Here is a 17,394-nt window from a genome sequence, read left to right as displayed (position 1 = left end):
CAGTCTATGGTCTCTCACTCCCATGCCAATATCCACTGTTTTAGTTAGAGCCCTTACTTCTACTGCTGTTCAAGCTCTGTTTTGTGTTGGTTTTTTTCTTTGATGGGAGGTGGATTTTTTTTGTTTGGTTGTTTTTTTTTTCCTCCAGAGTGCGAGGGAGAAGGATGCCAGAATTTCATAATGGCACCTAATGCTCCCAGGACTGTGAAGCATACTTGCATGAAGTATTACAGCATCACCAAGACTGTGACTCAGAGCCAAAAGTTATTTTCAATTTCCAGGCTCAAAAAAGAAAAAGGCAAACAAAAGGAAAACTCAGAACCTGCAGTGCCTAGCAACAAAATTTTTCTATGTTTTCAGAAGAAAGGCTGATGCAATTCCTTTTGGTTAAAGATTTCAGTAAATCATCCAAATAGATCATATTTAACAGGCATGTCTCCTAGTACTACATTTATGAAGACGTGTGGAGTCACCTTGAAAGCTTATACTGTGTCTCCTTCAGCTCTGCATTCACAATAAGCCCTCCTTGCTGGCACCCTCATTCTCTTAAGCAAGAGCTTATCTCCTTTACAACAAGTATTTTTTGAAAGTAAAAACATTCTTCATGGATGCAGCATCGTACCGACCAGTACAGCTGTCTCAAATCAGTTCAACACAGAATTTAGAGCTGCATTTTGCAGCATCACCACACAACAGACATATGCTGTTTATGTTCAGAGGTGGGGTAAGGGAAGAAACTGACAGCAGGAGCTTGTTGAACAAGTTGGGTAACTTGCTCTTCCTCAGAGGTACATTTCAGTTATTAATGCTGGCTGGGTGTGTGGGGGATGGGGGGGGGAGGCAAAGGGGTGAGGAGGGGAGCAGGGCTGAAACAACTTCGTGGTTTGACCACAGGCCTGGAAGCCAGGAACTCCCAATTACCACCTTAGCCTTGCCCATTGGGATGCTCAGTGCCCATTACTCATTTATCCCATCTGTAGACTGAAATCCCAGATCCTACAGCTCTCTGTTTCTGAAGCTCTGAAGGCTGCTAACGAGTTCAACCTTGAACTGAAAGGAGGAGTGGGTGGAATAGCTAAACTACTTTTTCCATCTCTTGTTGGGCCCCAAACTAAAAATAATATTTAAAACAAGCATAATTTGACCCAGAATGACCTCAAGGGTTGCTTGGTAAATTATCCCTTCTATTACAGTGTGCAGAGAGCGCTGTATTGGTCAAAGATCAGAAATAGTGCTAACTGCTCTGCCACTCCCTTCCGTGTGCCTTTTGTTGTTTCTCTAAGTTGTGTTAAATAATAAATGTGATCCTTGACAAGGATTCCCTGCTCCAGCTCTACGTGCAATTACAGGTACCAGCTCTTCAATTATTCACTCACAGCCCTCCTTTCAAAAAGCAAGTACTTCTGATGCCAAACACAGGAAACTTTCTCCATGAACTCTTCTGTTAACTTGGTGCTCCCAGTACCAGTAATAATAAACTGTAACCAGGAAGAAGAATTCCTCTTTGCTGTTACAATTCACAGGTGCCACCAGAGTTCAGCCATTACAGAAACCACACTCTGAAAGTCTTGGATGAGAAGCACCTTGGTTTTGGACAAAAAGGTCCATTCATCTCTTAAATACTAACTCCATCTGATGACAGCATCTGGTCATAGATCTTTATAAACCAAGGTAAGCATTGAAGGATCTTCCCCAGAATCGGTTCCTTGGCTCCTACCATTACTCATTGCTGAAATGGCTAGCAGAGGACCTCTATGCCCAGCTCACCTCATTGCCTTTAACCTCTTGCAGCACCAAACTCCACAGTTTAATTTCAACAGGAGTAATGAGATTAAGGAAAACACACAACATATTAATGGAATTTTTTTCTGAAGCAGGACTTTCAAGTTGACAGCTTTCAAAGTGCCTGACACAGGAAGAAGCCAGCTGCCCCCAGTGACTCAAAAACCCTCAGAGGCCCACATATCTTACTGTGCTACAGCATAACCTTGGCTATGACATTACAGCAACATGTACCAAGCAAGCTTTATTGATAAGAGAGAATGAATATCAGGCTGTAAACCACAGGTGTGTTTCTGGGATGTCACTGCCACCAAATAAGGCCAGATGGAAAGGAGAAGGGCAAAAGTACAGCACGTGGGTACCCAGGACAGACTTGCTTTGTTCATCAAGAGAACTGAGAACTTTTTGCACTTCAGAGCTTCATCCTGTTTTGGACAGTATGAAGGTTATTTGGCTCACCCAGTCACAAGTATTCTTATTGTAAAGAAAGTATAGGCTTGAAAAGCCAAGATGGAATAGCCATCCTGGGCTATTTCATGTTTAGACAAACCTTAACTTTCCCACCAGTTACTTACATTCCAATCAATGTCAAGAGGAGAAAGGACAAAACCCAACAAAACACCAATAAAACAAACAAACCCAAAACACACCCCACCCCCCCATAATAATAGTTTAAAAAAAAAAAAAAAAATTCAAAAAACCCAGCCCAAACCCCAAAACAACCAAGGGATGAGTTTTCCACCCCAAATGGTTCATACAAAACAGACTTTACAAGCAAAGTGTGTAAAATAGTCCAGTACCAAGTAACACCACTACAGAGAACTGGAATGACAGTAATCCACTTACAAGGTGAAACTTCCCTGAAGCCTAATGAGTAATAAAAGAAGTAAAGACCTCTTGCTATTGAAACACTGAAAGTTTTGGCAAAGCTTGCCTTCCCCCCCCCCCCCCTTGTTTTTTTAATTGGATATTCAAGCTTTTCTGTTTTGCTTACACAAGTTAACAATATGATACAGACAAAATTCAGCCCCCTCTGTACACAGTACTTGAAATACAGCAAATTGCCTCAGGCCCTCATTTCATGTAGTCTCTGACTGTGATTCAGTGCTTCATTCTTAGAAGAGAATGTGGAAGTTTCCTCTAACTTTCCTTCCTTCAGCAGCCAGAAATCTTTTGTTTCTCAATAGGAGTAGCATCCTACTACTCTCTTGAACTCTTGCTTCCCTGGAGTTAGAAAAGCTCCCTCTGCACACCTGGGTCAACAAGTGTGTTGGGAGATGATCTGTCTTAGTTCTGGGCTTCCTTGTATCTCCCCTAATCCCCATGCCCCACAGAAAGCAAACTTGGTCACTGCAGCCACAGCGTCTCAGTACCCTACATATGGCAGCAGTTAGTGTTGGTATCATATTTAATTGATCTCTTACACACATTGCCAGAGGAGGTTGATTCAGCATGGGTACATGGGCACAGAGGTGTTCAGACAGGCGTTAAAAGTACGTGGTATGAGGATTTCGTACCAAACAGAAGAGCAAATGGCACAGCTGGGAAAAAAGCTACTATAGCTGCAATTAACATCTACTTTCTTTGGAAATCAGCATGAATTTTAAGCACCTCACATGTATAAATATTTGACAAGCCAGAGAGAAAAGTACCATAGTACCCAGCTTATGAAGATTTAATGCAGATAAACACCGACCGCTGCAAGAAATCTCAAATCCACGTTTCCTTGGCAGAGGCAGGAGAAATCAGATTATGAATGCCACAAGTATGATTTAAGGTGTGTACCTTTTCTGCATGGTTGACATTCCTTTTCCAGTCAGTAAAGAATGTTTCTTTACCAACACAGAAATAGTCATCGGTTATTTAAGGAAATAAAAACAGCATATAAATGGCAGAGTATACTAGAGACCACAGCTGATTGAGTTGATAAATAGATTACATTTTTTTTTTTGCAGTTTGTTTGGCAACAGTATTTAAGTGCTGGCAAGTTGAGGCAAAAAAAGGTGATACTTATTCAGATGTTTGGTTTAGAGCAGGAAGAAAGACAAAAAATTTCCACATTAGAAAATGCTTGCTGCAAATCATATTACTTTACACTTAGTTTACAAGACTTTTCAATTCATTCACTAGCATTTTGACATCTCTTCCCAGTAACACACTGGAAGCATCAGTTTGGAACACACAATCTCATTTAAAGTATCCCCAAAATACTATTTTTAATTTGCAGAGATCAACCAACAGGCATAGGACTTCCTGTACCTTGACAAGAGACCAGCATGAGTAGTTGACACAAGGTTTCTCAGGGCCTGCACCCATACCATTTCTCCCCAACTTATATCTCCCAGATACATTTCACTTCAACATCACCCACCCAAAACCTGTCAAGTTCAATACAGCATCTGGGTCTCATTCAGCCTGACTGAAGTCTTGAGCAGCTACTAAAAATGTCACAAAGAGTTTGCATCAACCTTCCCATTCCCCACACCCTACATTTCAAAGTGTTTAGGCAGCAACAGAAAACAATTAAAGGAAATTCAGAGCTGAGGCTGAAACATACCATTTGTTTTCAAGCAGAAGGGCACAAAACATCAGTAAACCACTGCTGAGATTACATACTCCCACTATCAGGCATTGAAAGACTACAGAACAATGTCATCTCTAACTATTAATAACCATACTTCCTTTCTAGCACACAATCCTCTTTTCTTAGACAGTTAAGAAAGGCATTTCCATGTAAGCCACACTCTTCTTTCCCATAAACCAGCAGAAAAAGGACCAAAAGTGATGCACAGTGCCACATACATTCCTATCAGGTCTTGCATCACTCCTGCCATTTGCTAATTCATAGTTTTAGGTTCTCAGGACTCAGGCCAGCACAGCTTTTGGGGGGCAGCGAGGGAGGGCTTGCACTGTAGCATATGACAAGACTGACATTATGACTCTCAGTCCAACTCTATCCTACTCTTACTGACTGATCTGAGGAAAGTCATCAAAACTCCCTCTGCCCACAATGCTATCTTCAGGTATAGAACTGAAACCATGGTCAAGAGCTCCTTGAGAAGTACTTTGAGATCTAACAGTTGAAAAACTTCTTGTGTAAGAAATAAGACTTTTCTCAAATTCCTAAGCATAATGATAAGGTCTCTAAAATGCTTCATAAATTTAAAAAGACAAAAAGGTAACTCATAACTTTCTGCTTTAAATTATTATTCTTCTCCCCCCCCCCCCCCCCCCATATATCAGGTTTTAATAGAGTCATAGATTGGTTTGGGTTGGAAGAAACCTTCAAGATCTTCTAGTTCCAAGCCCCCTGCCATGGGAAGGGACACCTTCCACTAGACCAGCCTGGCCTTGAACTAAGGGAGAACCCACAAGCTCCCTGATCAACCTGTTCCAGAGTCTCACCACCCTCACTGTCAAGAATTTCTTCTTACTATCTATTCTAAATCTACCCTCCTCAAGTTTCAATCCATTCCCTCTCACCCTATCACTGCAAGACCTTGCAACAAGTCCCTTCCTGGCTTTCTTGTAGGCCCTTTTCAGGTACTGGAAGGCTGCTATTAAGGTCTTCTCAGGGCCTTCCTTCTCCAGGCTGAACCACCCCAACTCTCCTGTCACCACAAAGGAAGTGCTGCTTTGTGGCCCTCCTCTGGACCTACTCCAGCAGTTCAATATCCCTCCTATGCTGGGGGCACTAGAACTTGACACAGTACTCAGGAAAGCAGAGTAGAGGGGCAGGATCATCTCCATTGCCCTGCTGGTTACACTTCTGTTGCAGCCCAGGATCGGGTTGGCTTTCTGTGCTTTCCTCCCTCCAGTTTGTATGCCAATCATTTGCACAAATCCAAAGCAACATCTGTTAAGGAGTTTGAAGTCATGGTAACTGAGACTTCTGAATTTTAGAACAGAGGCACACATACTGATTTCCAATTGCATTTTTATAGCACTGACAAAAATCTCACTAAAATTCATTAAGAAATTTAATCCATGGCTTGAAGGTTACATTTGAAATACCCTGCTGTTTCACTTTCCAGGGGAGAAGATATTTCCTCAGCCTAATAAATTATTTTTGCGTCCAGGAAACTTGCTTGAGCACTTCAGCTGAACCACTGATCAAAGAAAAAAGTTTCGCTTCCCATGTAATTGTACTTGTCAGAACAGAACTAGATACTTAAGGTGTATCCTAATCATCTGTTTGGTAATAGCCAGGTAGAAGTCCTCATCTTGTTTAAGCGCTTTAAAAGTCTGAAGATGCTACTGCACTTACTTTTAAAAATGCAGTAAACACACCACTGCACATTAAAATGATTTGCACTATTTAATTAAACTATAATTTGCTAGAGCAGACAGCTAAGCATAACAACAGGCTAAAATATCTAGAGGGGATTAAGAAAAAAGAAAAAAAGAAACCAGAAAGATAATAAATCCAAAGTAACCCCACAGAATATGGAGAGTATGGGCCTCTGTGGGGCACCACTTGTAACTGATGTCCATCTGGACATCAAGCCCTTGATCACTATCTTCTGGATGTGACCGTATCCAACCAAGTCATTACCCACCAAACTGTCTACCTATCAAATCTGTATCTCTCCAGTTTAAAGAAGGATCATGTGAGGTATAGTCAAAGGCCTTACAGAGGTGCAGAGAGAGGACAACCATAGTTTCTCCCTTGTTCAATGATATAGTCACACCATCAAAGACTCCTAGGTTGGTCTGGCAGGATGCATCTTTAGTGAAGCCATGCAGGCTGTCCTGAATCACCTCCCTCTCCTCCATGTGCCTTAGCATAGCTTCTAAGAGAATCTGCTGCATGCTCTTCCTAGACACAGAAATGTGGGTGACATGCCAGTAGTTCCCAGGATCCTCCTTTTTTCCTCTCTCTAAAAATGGGTGTAATGCTTCCCATTGTTTAAAATGGGTGTAATACTTTCCGTTTCCCTCTTGCTTCCCACAAGACAAAGGAAAACACCACATTTGGTCAGTTTTGTTACCTGCAGCATTGCCCTGGTTTTAGCCAAGACAGAGTTAATTTTCTTCCCAGTAGCTGGCGTAGCACTGTGTTTTAGATTGAGTACAAGAATAATGTTGATAAGAAACTGATGGTTTTAGTTGTTGCTAAGTAGTGCTTGTACTAAGTCAAGGACTTTCCAGCTTCTCATGCCCTGCCAGCAACAAGGCTGAAGGGGTACAAGAAGTTGGGAAGAGACAACCAGGACAGCTAACCCAAACTGGCCAAACAGATATTCCATACCACACAATTTCATACCTAATACATACTAGGGGGAAGGCTGTCCAGGGGCCACTGCTCAGGAGATGACTGGGTATCAAAGTGGCAGGTGGCGAGTAATTGCTTTGTGCATAATTTCTTTGTGCATAATTTCTTTTATACATTCTAATTCTTTCATTATTCTTATTGGCACTTCATTATACACTTCCTTTTCTGTCCTATTAAACTGTTTATCCCAAGCCATGGGCTTTACTTTATTTCTTCCCTGATTCACCTCCCTATTCCATAGGGTGGGAGGACTGAATGAGAAGCTGCATAGTGCTTAGTTGCCAGCTGGAGTTAAACCATGAGAAGCATAAAAAGGAGGTAGGTAACTACTACTGTAAAGAGGAACCTGACTTCATTTCTGCCATCTGAAGTTCTCCTGAGCTTGCATTAAATATACAGGCTACTTTATGAAGGACAGCATAAAATGGATGCAGGGCAAGAGTTCTGTCACACCATATGGACTTTCACGTTCTCTCTTCAGTTTTAGGTATATTGAATTTAAAAATCACAAGAAAACACCAATTGTTACTGTGAAACAAATACCTCCACCCACGTAACTAAGTATTATACCAAGCAACTAGAAATTTTAAGTACTTGTTTTTCTGTATTCCCCAATAACTTGTTGAGTATATTCACCAAGAAAACAGGTGAGCACACCTCTTGAACTTCATTTACACATTGAAAGTACCAACTTTTCAGAAAAAGACATGTACCATCTTGTGCCTTGACTTATGAAAAGTCATACCAGACTAATCAGCTCCCAGGTGAAAGACATCAAACAGGACTTATGCAACTTCACTCTTTGCAGCAGCGCTGCGTATGCACTCCCTGTGTACCTCTCAACTGACAGTCCAGTCAAATCAAACTTCCAAGGATCAAGTCAGCCACAAAGGATGACAACAAAGAGCCCATAGCCACTGTGTTGGCCATGATGTCTTCTGGTCCTTAAACAGGCAACTTAAACCTTCAGAAGAAAAAGCAACGCTCCACATAACCCAGTATTAGTCCCTCATCACCAGACAAGCAAAGAGAGCCTGTAAATGGTTATTAATTCATTAGTCAGCTCTTGGCCAAAATTTATAAGGCTATTTCTTATGAGCAATTTTGCACACTTGGTACTTGCAGTACAACCAGCAAGCCTATCTGGATTTGAGCCTTTATTTTGGCGTGTTTGGTAGCAAAGCAAAGAAATAAATAGCTTTTATGCAACTTAGTTTATGTATTTCTGATTTGCCCTTCCACATTTACCAGGAAGAATAAAAAGGAGAAGTTCTTATACTCATTTTCTCATACCAAGTAAGTTGGTATTAATATTACTGAGGCAGCCCATTCTAGTTAAGTCACAGAGCAGGAGTTAAATATTTAAGAATTCAAATTATTTAAAAGCAAACAGCAAAAGACAAAATGCAAGAAGAAAGCAAACATGGACCATTATAAGCTATATTACACATGAGGACATGAACAGCAGAAGAAAATAAATGCTCAGAATTTTCAGTATGAAGGAGTGAACTTTGGAAGCAAAGCTGTTTTGAAAAAAGGGTTCATTCTTAAATTAAAATCTCATTAACATAACCATTAGATTTTTAAACTTAATTGGAAAACATGACTAATTTGATTCTAAGTAATCTAGAGACGGAATTTTGTAGCCAAGTTCTAAACAAAACATACAGCTGAAAATCTTCACTTTGCAAGTTGGGATTTTACCTGAAAATTGGTTTTTAATGTGTCCTATAATAAAGTCAAAATGTCATCTGCATGCCATTCCCTTGCAACACACAAAACACCCAAACTCTGTCTAACAACAACAAACCCTTTCCCACAGAAAAGGGAATTTTGACCAGCTCTACTTGATGACAAGAGATAAGGAAGTACCAGGGCGGTTCCACGGTTTGCAAAGTGTTAGCACAAAGAAAAACATTTTTAATAGCAGCATTTTTATCTTCTCCACCCCTGTCTTTATCTCCCCTTTCATTTCAGTATAGCTTTCCTCCATATTGCTCCTTTCTTACCTTTATTATCCCCTAATTGGCTGATGTAGGAGGTACATGCCAACGATCACTATAACAAAGCAGCTCTCCCTCACTGTTTGAGGTGGTTGTTTTGGTGCATGTGGAACTCTATCTTGTGATAGATTAAAGAAATTACAGAATGGGATGGTGTTACACTAGGTTGCACTGAAAGAGAGGGAATAATGATCATAGTATCATTCATGGTTGGAAGGGACCACAAGGATCATCTAGTTCCAACCCCCCTGCCATGGGGGCAGGGACACCCCACACTACATCAGGCTGGCCAGAGCCTCGTCCAGCCTGGGCTTAAACACCTCCAGGGATGGGGCCTCGACCACCTCCCTGGACAACCCATTCCAGGGCTTCACCACTCTCATGGTGAAGAACCTCCTCCTCACATCCAGCCTCAATCTCCCCACCTCCAGCTTCATTCCATTCCCCCTAGTCCTATCTCTACCTGAGATCCTGAGAAGTCCATCCCCAGCCTTCCTGTAGGCCCCCTTCAGATACTGGAAGGCCACAATTAGGTCACCTCAGAGCCTTCTCTTCTGCAGACTCAACAGTCCCAACTCCCTCAGTCTGTCCTCATAGGAGATGATGTATGAGTAGCACTTGTCAGAAGGTTATGTCAGCCCTTAGTGAACCAGGAAAGCGTTTGAAAAATCCTACCGGTAAAACTATCTTCACCATAAAAATAACCTGATGCCTCACTGGAACAAAGAACATCCCACTCCACAGTACTTCAGATGCCCCTCAGTGAGCCTGGGACTGCCTAGATACGTGCAGCTTTATTCTCTTGTGTGAAAGGGAAATGAAAGTTCACCAAAAAAACCCTATTGCCAAAGCTGAAGAACTTCATGAAGATGGCATCTGGTGCCAATAATCATCCAGCACTGATGTTGAGAGAATCAGAGTTAGCAACATCTCTGCTCATTTGAAATTAAGAAAAAACAAAGGTGGTAATATAATTTCACTTACAATTCAAAAAACACAGTAGCTTTCTTCTTGGTCCTGTGGTTTGAGCCTCTAGTATTATGACATGCTTCCCAACCACTTCCATCTTACTCACAGGAGTTGCAAGGAAAAATAGATGGCTTGAACAGCCAAATCAGCAGGTTGCATCACAAGTTTCCCATTAGCTACCACTCTCCAAAGGAGATTTCATCTCTGAATTTGCTTTACCACCTGGCCTCAACTGGAAACTTATTTTAACTAAAAACCTGCCATGCTACAGAACAGAGTTATTTATCCTGAGCAATGAGGATCATTATTCTGTCAGAAATGTTGAACTTGCATATACAGAACTCATTTATCTTCCAACTGTCTCAATGTCCTATGACTTCCACCCCAGTTCATGAGTCTCTATGTTCGGCCAAGTGAGTGGGAAATGTGACATGCCTGGGGAACTACGACACCTCAAAATGCTCCACAGAGCCTTTTTGTCTGAGCAAAAGTCCTCCCCCTTATATTACTATAACCAAATCATCTCTCTTGCTGAGACTCAAGCTGAAAAGCTCATATTCATCAGGAACCAGGTTTCCTTTGAGCTTGCTTTTGCTAAGCATCGGTTTCATTTCTACCACAACTCCCCACTCCAAGAACTCAAAAATAATTTTGCAGGATCTGAGCCCAGTAAGATTTATCCATTTAACTAGTTTTCTTTAACTTCTATCTCTGTTTCACTGAAGTACATAATAGAAAAAGTAGATTTTAAAGGCTGACTTCACTTTCACTTGCACAGATAATGAAACCCCAGCTTTCACAATCCTCTGACCTTTCAGTTACCTTTACCACATCCCCCAGGGAACTGGTGCTATGTGCCAGTTTGCTTGCCTGCTCTACTGTATGAGGAAAACATATGCATTGGTCTTTACACAAGCTGTCTCTTTCAAGCAGTTGGAAAGATAAGCAGAAATTAGATTTTCATTTTTCAGAAACCATTTTAATGCAAAGTTTTTAAATAAACAGTATTAAGGGGGAAAAAAAAAGTTCCAAACTTAGAGAAAACAAAGCAACAGCTACACCCCAGCTAACTCCTCATGAGACCCTACCCGGAGCAACGCATCCAGCTCTAGTGCCTCCAACATAAGAGGGACATTGAACTCGTGGAGCAGGTCCAGAGGTGGACCACAAGGATAAGAGGGCTGGAGAACATTCCCTACGGGGACAGGCTGAGAGACTTGGGGCTGTTCAGTCTGGAGAAAGGCAGCTCCGGGGAGATCTTATGGCAGCCTTCCAGTACCTAGAAGTAGCTTACAAGAAAGCCAGGAAGGACCTTTTTACAAGGGCTTGTAGTGACAGGGTGAGAGGGAATGGATTGAAGCTTGAGGAGTATAGATTTAGACTAGGTATTACAAAGAAATTCTTTACAGTGAGGTTAGCTAGACAGTGAAATAGGCTGCCAAAGGAGGTCATAGATGCCCCCTCCCTGGAGATCAGGTTGGATGAGGCCTTGAGCAACTGATCTAGTGAAGTGTCCCTGTCCATGTCAGGGGAGTAGAGCTAGATGACCCTCAAGGTCCTTTCCAACTTAAAACATTCTATGAAGCAGTTCAGGTTTTGAAATTGGAACATAATGCAGTAAATAGACATGGCTAAGATGATGGCTACCTCTCACCCCAACCATGAGAGGTATATGTCTCTGAACAGAAATGGAGCACCAGGGCTGCAGTGGCAAGCTGCTAGATGAAGTCATGGCCAGATGCAACTCTCCTTCCTAAACTGTGTTAAAGGGTTTATTAAAACAAGCTGCAGCCCAGCCTTCCCACAACATGCCAAGCCAAGTGCAAGTTTAATTACTTTTTAAACTCTACATGGTATCAAGTGAGTACTTTTTTGCTAAATGAATGCCAAGTTTCATTTCAGTATTTAATCTAAGATATATATAGGTTTTCTTTATCCACTCCACCATTATTACATCTGAACCACTGCAATCCACACCCAAAAACATTAGATGAAAGCTATAGTTATTTTTGTTCTTTAAAATGTGTTTGGAATTTAGGTGACACTGCTAATATAATGTCCCTATTAGATTTTATGAGAATTAAAGTGTCATAGAAGTGACATGACATAAAAGATTTACTTCATTTGAGAGAAACTAGAACACTTCTCCCTTCTTCAATATATATATAGAAAGCATGTAATATTCCATATAAAATAGAACATTTTAATATTCTTATAGGCTTTCACTTCCTATTTAGCTCAGGAAATTTGTTTTCAAAATAACCATGAAGTCACAGAAATTATATGATGAAAACCCTTTGGAGATTCAGCTGAAGATGCCTGTTGAGCACTGTATTTCTACAATGCTGAAAAAAACAGCTGCCAAATATTTATAGTGAACACAAAGCTTAAAAAACACACCTCTATGTAAGTCAAATATAGTAACTCCCTCTAGAATAAAAACAAACCTAAAGACATTCCTAGAGGAGAGGGGAAAAAACCAACCAAACAAAACATATAATTTGTTTTCTTCTGATTCTTTGCTAGAATCAATTGGAAGTAAGGAGAATGGTTGTGTGAGAGATCAGCAGGTGAACTATTTGCTCAGTCTGGCAGTAAAGCTAAGAGAAGTAGATAGGGTAAGGAACATTAGAGAGTTGGAGAAAGAGATAGACATATGGAACCACACTGAGACCTCCCTGAGGCAGAAACAGCCACCACAAAAACCTCAGAATAAAAGGGATCCCACATAATCTCTCCACAAGGATGTAGGTAGGGTCTGGAAAGTAAGTAATGAGTGGAAGCAAAGTCTGTTAGGAAAGGCAAGCAAACCCTCTGGCTGCCCACCATGACTCCCTAGTGCCATAGGTCAGTAGGTATGAGACTCTAGAGGTGGAGGATCATTCAGTAGACAACATGGGTGTTGATTCATCCACACCAGGATTCACTAATATCAAAAAGAACCAGCTTCCATAATATTACTACCACCTCCATAAAGAAGGAAAGAGAAGCCATAATTGTAGGTGACTCTTCTGAAAGGAACAGAGGGTCCGATATGCTGGGCAGACCATTCTCACAGGAAAGTCTGTTGCCTCCTAGGACCCCAGGTTAGAGGAGCTGGGGTTATTCAGTCCAGAGAAGAGGAGACTGAAGGGAGACCTTATCTCTCTCTACAACCACACACAGGGAAGTTAGAGCAAGGAGGGAGCCAGCCTCTTCTTGATGACAAATGACAAAACCAGAGGAAATGGTTACAAGCTGTGCCAGGGGAGGTTTAGGCTGGATATTATAAATATTTCTTCACTGAAAGGGTTATCAAATATTGGAATGGTCTGCCCAGGGCAGCAGTGGAGTTGCTATCTCTGCAGGTGTTCGAGCAAAATGTGGACCTGGTGCTTAGGGACATGGTTTTGTGTTGACCCTTCAGTGCTGGGTCAAGGGTTGGACTGAATGATCTTCGAGGTCTCTTTCAATCAGATACACCCTGTGATACCACTGGGAAATTCCCAAGCCTGGTGAGACCACTGGACAACTACCCACTATTACTCTTCCGTGTGGGTGGTGAAGAAGCTGTAGTAGGTAGGCTGAGGGCAATTACAACAGTCTTTCCTGCAGTACCCCTGCTTTGCTATAGATGCACAAAACCATTGGTTTGGGTTTGTCTTTTACATGTTGGGTATTTCAAACCCAGCACAGTCCTCTCAAGCCTGAGAAAAATCCACTTCCTCTCCCACTAATCTGCATTCATAAGCACCATCTTCTCAAACCCTCCCATTATGGCCCTCATAATCATGGCCTTCTGAAACTGATGTCTGTAAAACTTTTTCCACAGGTTTACAAAAAAACATCATCTCTCTCTCCATTACTATCTTCCAATAGTATTTTAACAACAACACATCTGGATGATCTTGGTTTAAAAGAATCATTCATCTTTTGCACTCATGCCATTATTTTTGAAGACTTGTAGGTAGTAGAATCAACTTGCAGGAACAATACACTACAAGTAAAATATAAACACACCCAATGAGTATTCCAAATACTCCATCTGGAAACAGGAAAAAAAAAATGCATGTAAAATGAGAGTTCTTACACTTATGATTCAAGACAGCATTGAAGTCACCACAGGGGAGGGAAAAAAAAAAAGGGAATCTAGGATATGGTTTTCTGGCTTGGATCAAATGGCTACTTCAGAAGCCATTCAGGCAATTAAATTGCTGATAGAGTAACTGTGCTGTCCTCCCCAGAAGGACTTTGGTTTCATTTTAATTCTTTTTTGGATGCCTCATGGGAAAAGAATGATCTTTGAGGTCTCTTCCAACCTTAGGAATACTGAATACTGAATGTGCAGCACTCATTATTCACAGTGCCTAATACCCTGAACTCTTCTGGGACAAAGACAATTAATACTTTCTACATTCATTTAATGTGGAAAAGCACGTTCTCAGCTTGTGCAATAATATATGGCAAGGTAACCCAATCTTGTGACCTCTGGGCAAGTTAACTACACTTCTTCTCTAACAAAATATATAACTGGAGGAGGCTCCAGGGAGACCTAATAGCAGCATTCCAGTACCTGAAGGGGGCCTACAAGAAGGATGAAGAGAGACTGCTTTCAAAGGCCTGCAGTGACAGGATAAGAGGCATTGGCTTCAAACTAGAAAAGATTTAGATTGGAAGAGGTTCTTTACTACGAGGGTAGTGTAACACTGGAAGAGGCTGCCCAGGGAGGTGGTTAGAGCCCTATCCCTGGTGATATTCAAAGAGAGGCTCAACAGGGCCCTGGGCAGCCTGGTCTAGTTAATGATGCTCCTACTAACTGCAGAGGGGGTTGGACTAGATGACCTTTGGAGTTTCCTTCTAACACAGAGCATTCTGTAATTATATGATAACAAGCAAAAGGAAATGTTTTGTTGGCTCATCCCAATAAAACCTATGAATACTTGTCTCTGGGGATGGCCTGCATTCTACTCCGATCAAAAAATTGGGTAGCTTTCACTAATATTGAGGCTGCATGTCCAGCATGAAGTGGGATCAGTCACTTGTTACCATGCAACCAAGCCAAGAAAGCTTTCATAGGAAAAAAATATGTAGAAAAATTATTTTAAGTTGTTTTGTCACAACAAGGTTTCTTATATAAATGGCTACAAAATTTACCCTAATCTCTGATCAGTGGATTTGCCAGACAGCATATAGGAAATGTTTTAAATTTCCTGTGAAAATTACATGTATCTCCCCCTTTTCTCCCTGACATGATTTACAACAAAAACTGTCAGATCCCCCAAGTGAAGCCTAAGACCTTTGCATCAGAGTTCTTTTAACACAGATTCTAGAAATACTTCAGCTCCACAGAATATTTCCTAGTCTGCCCATTCACTAATAAAGGGATCTCTGCACTGGCTTATGAATGTAAGACAGTGTCCTTTAAATAAAGGTAAGTGACACTATATAGATTTGTGCACAGAAACCATCAGTGTGTGGTACTCAAGGCCACACCTCGTGTCCTGTGTCCAGTTCAGGGCCCCTCAGTTTAGGAAAGATGTTGTGTTGCTCAAACGTGTCCAGAGAAGGGCAACAAAGCTCCTGAGGGGTTTGGAGCACAAGCCTTATGAGGAGAGGCTGAGGGAGCTGGGGTTGCTTAGCCTGGAGAAGAGGAGGCTCGGGGAGACCTTAGCGCTGTCTACAGCTACTTGAAGGGAGGTTGTAACCAGTGGTCTCTTCTCCCAGACAACCTGTGACAGAACAAGAGGACACAGTCTCAAGCTGCACCAGAGGAGGTTTAGGCTGCATGTTAGGAAGAAGTTCTTCACAGAAAGTGATTTGCCTTTGGAATGGTCTGCACAAGGAGGTGGTGGAGTCACCATCACTGGAGGTGTTTAAAAAGAGATTGGATGAGGCACTTAGTGCCATGGTTTAGTTGATTAGATGGTGTTGGAGGATAGGTTGGACTGGATGATCTCAAAAGATCTTTTCCAACCTTATTAATTCTATTCTATCTGGGGATAATGATGCAGTGGCAAGCCAATTAAAGTTACAGATCCAAATCACAAAATAATATAAACTTTGTGTTCTAAAAAAATATGTTTAAGTGCATAAATGGTAGACTCTTAAATGAAAACGGAGCTAAAATTTTGACAACTTAGTAGGTGTTCCTGGCAAGACTATGTAAGAACATGCAAGAGATTGCTCATCCTACTGTAGATGCTAGATTTGATGTCATTACTTACCAATCCAGCTATTGGAGTTGACAGACGATTGATCTTCTTAACAATGCCAGGTTTGATCTTGTTAATCAAACTAGAAAGAAATCAGATGATTTTTCTGTTACATAATCAATTTTAACTTAAGCATGAGCATCAATGTCTATTAAGACATACTTTGCATATAGTTCTGACTCACGTGACTTGAACTAAGTAAAGGCGAACCAATTAAAACCTCATTTTAAAACATCTTTTTTTCCAATCCATTCTCAAAAGAAGTAACAAGTAACAGACTGCAGATGCAAAAAATGGGACAAGTCACACAGGCACCCAAAAGAAGGCATTTCTGATAATGACAGTGAGAAAGAAAAGAGAATGCTCGGGTAGGCGTAGGCAGGAATGGGTCTGTGTTTGTACAACACAGGTGGTGATGCTAATCAGACTCAAATTTTCCATTGAAAGAATTTCTTCACATTAAAAGTTCTGATGCAGAAGATGTCAAAAATGTATCAGAAAAATGATTTTCAGAGATCAGTGTGAAAGCACCAATATTTCTGTAAGAAATCAACTATTACAAGAGGGATGTGGAGGTGCTGGAAGGTGTCCAGAGAAGGGCCACAAGGATGATCAGAGGGCTGGAGCACCTCTCCTATGAGGACTGAGGGAGTTGGGGCTGTTCAGTCTGCAGAAGAGAAGGCTCCGAGGTGACCTCATTGTGGCCTTCCAGTATCTGAAGGGGGCCTACAGGAAGGCTGGGGAAGGACTTCTCAGGATGTCAGGTAGTGATAGGACTAGGGGGAATGGAATGAAGCTGGAGGTGGGGAGATTCAGGCTGGATGTGAGGAGGAGGTTCTTCACCATGAGAGTGGTGAAACCCTGGAATGGGTTGTCCAGGGAGGTGGTCGAGGCCCCGTCCCTGGAGGTGTTTAAGACCAGGCTGGATGAGGCTCTGGCCAGCCTGATCTAGTGTGGGGTGTCCCTGCCCTTGGCAGGGGGGTTGGAACTAGATGATCCTTGTGGTCCCTTCCAACCCTGACTGATACTATGATACTATGAACTCAGTTTTCATAATGCAGTCATTTTGGGCACATAATTTACATATCCAAGTCATTTTCAGTCTCAGCCAGAAGAGACTTTGCCTCACATCATACTTACTTTATATAAAACTCAATTAAACTGAGATGACGGG

At 41.6% G+C, this 17,394-nt stretch overlaps 1 protein-coding gene across 6 annotated transcripts in view; it reads right to left on the bottom strand.

Moving 5' to 3' along the window:
* LMO7 (LIM domain 7) overlaps positions 1-17,394 on the bottom strand; it is a 142,782-nt gene that overhangs the window by 86,354 nt on the left and 39,034 nt on the right. For all 6 annotated transcript variants that reach the window (XM_068154102.1, XM_068154184.1, XM_068154366.1 and 3 more), the window contains exon 3: positions 16,233-16,302. In XM_068154102.1, coding sequence (XP_068010203.1) covers positions 16,233-16,302 — 70 coding nt within the window. The remainder of the gene's footprint in view (positions 1-16,232; positions 16,303-17,394) is intronic.

Source organism: Melanerpes formicivorus, unplaced genomic scaffold (assembly GCF_026170545.1).
Source record: "Melanerpes formicivorus ecotype bairdi unplaced genomic scaffold, bMelFor1.0.p_v2 SCAF_1, whole genome shotgun sequence".
Lineage (NCBI taxonomy): Eukaryota > Metazoa > Chordata > Aves > Piciformes > Picidae > Melanerpes > Melanerpes formicivorus.
The sequence above is the reverse complement of the archived record's forward strand: the minus strand, read 5'-3'. Positions and strand labels throughout refer to the sequence as shown.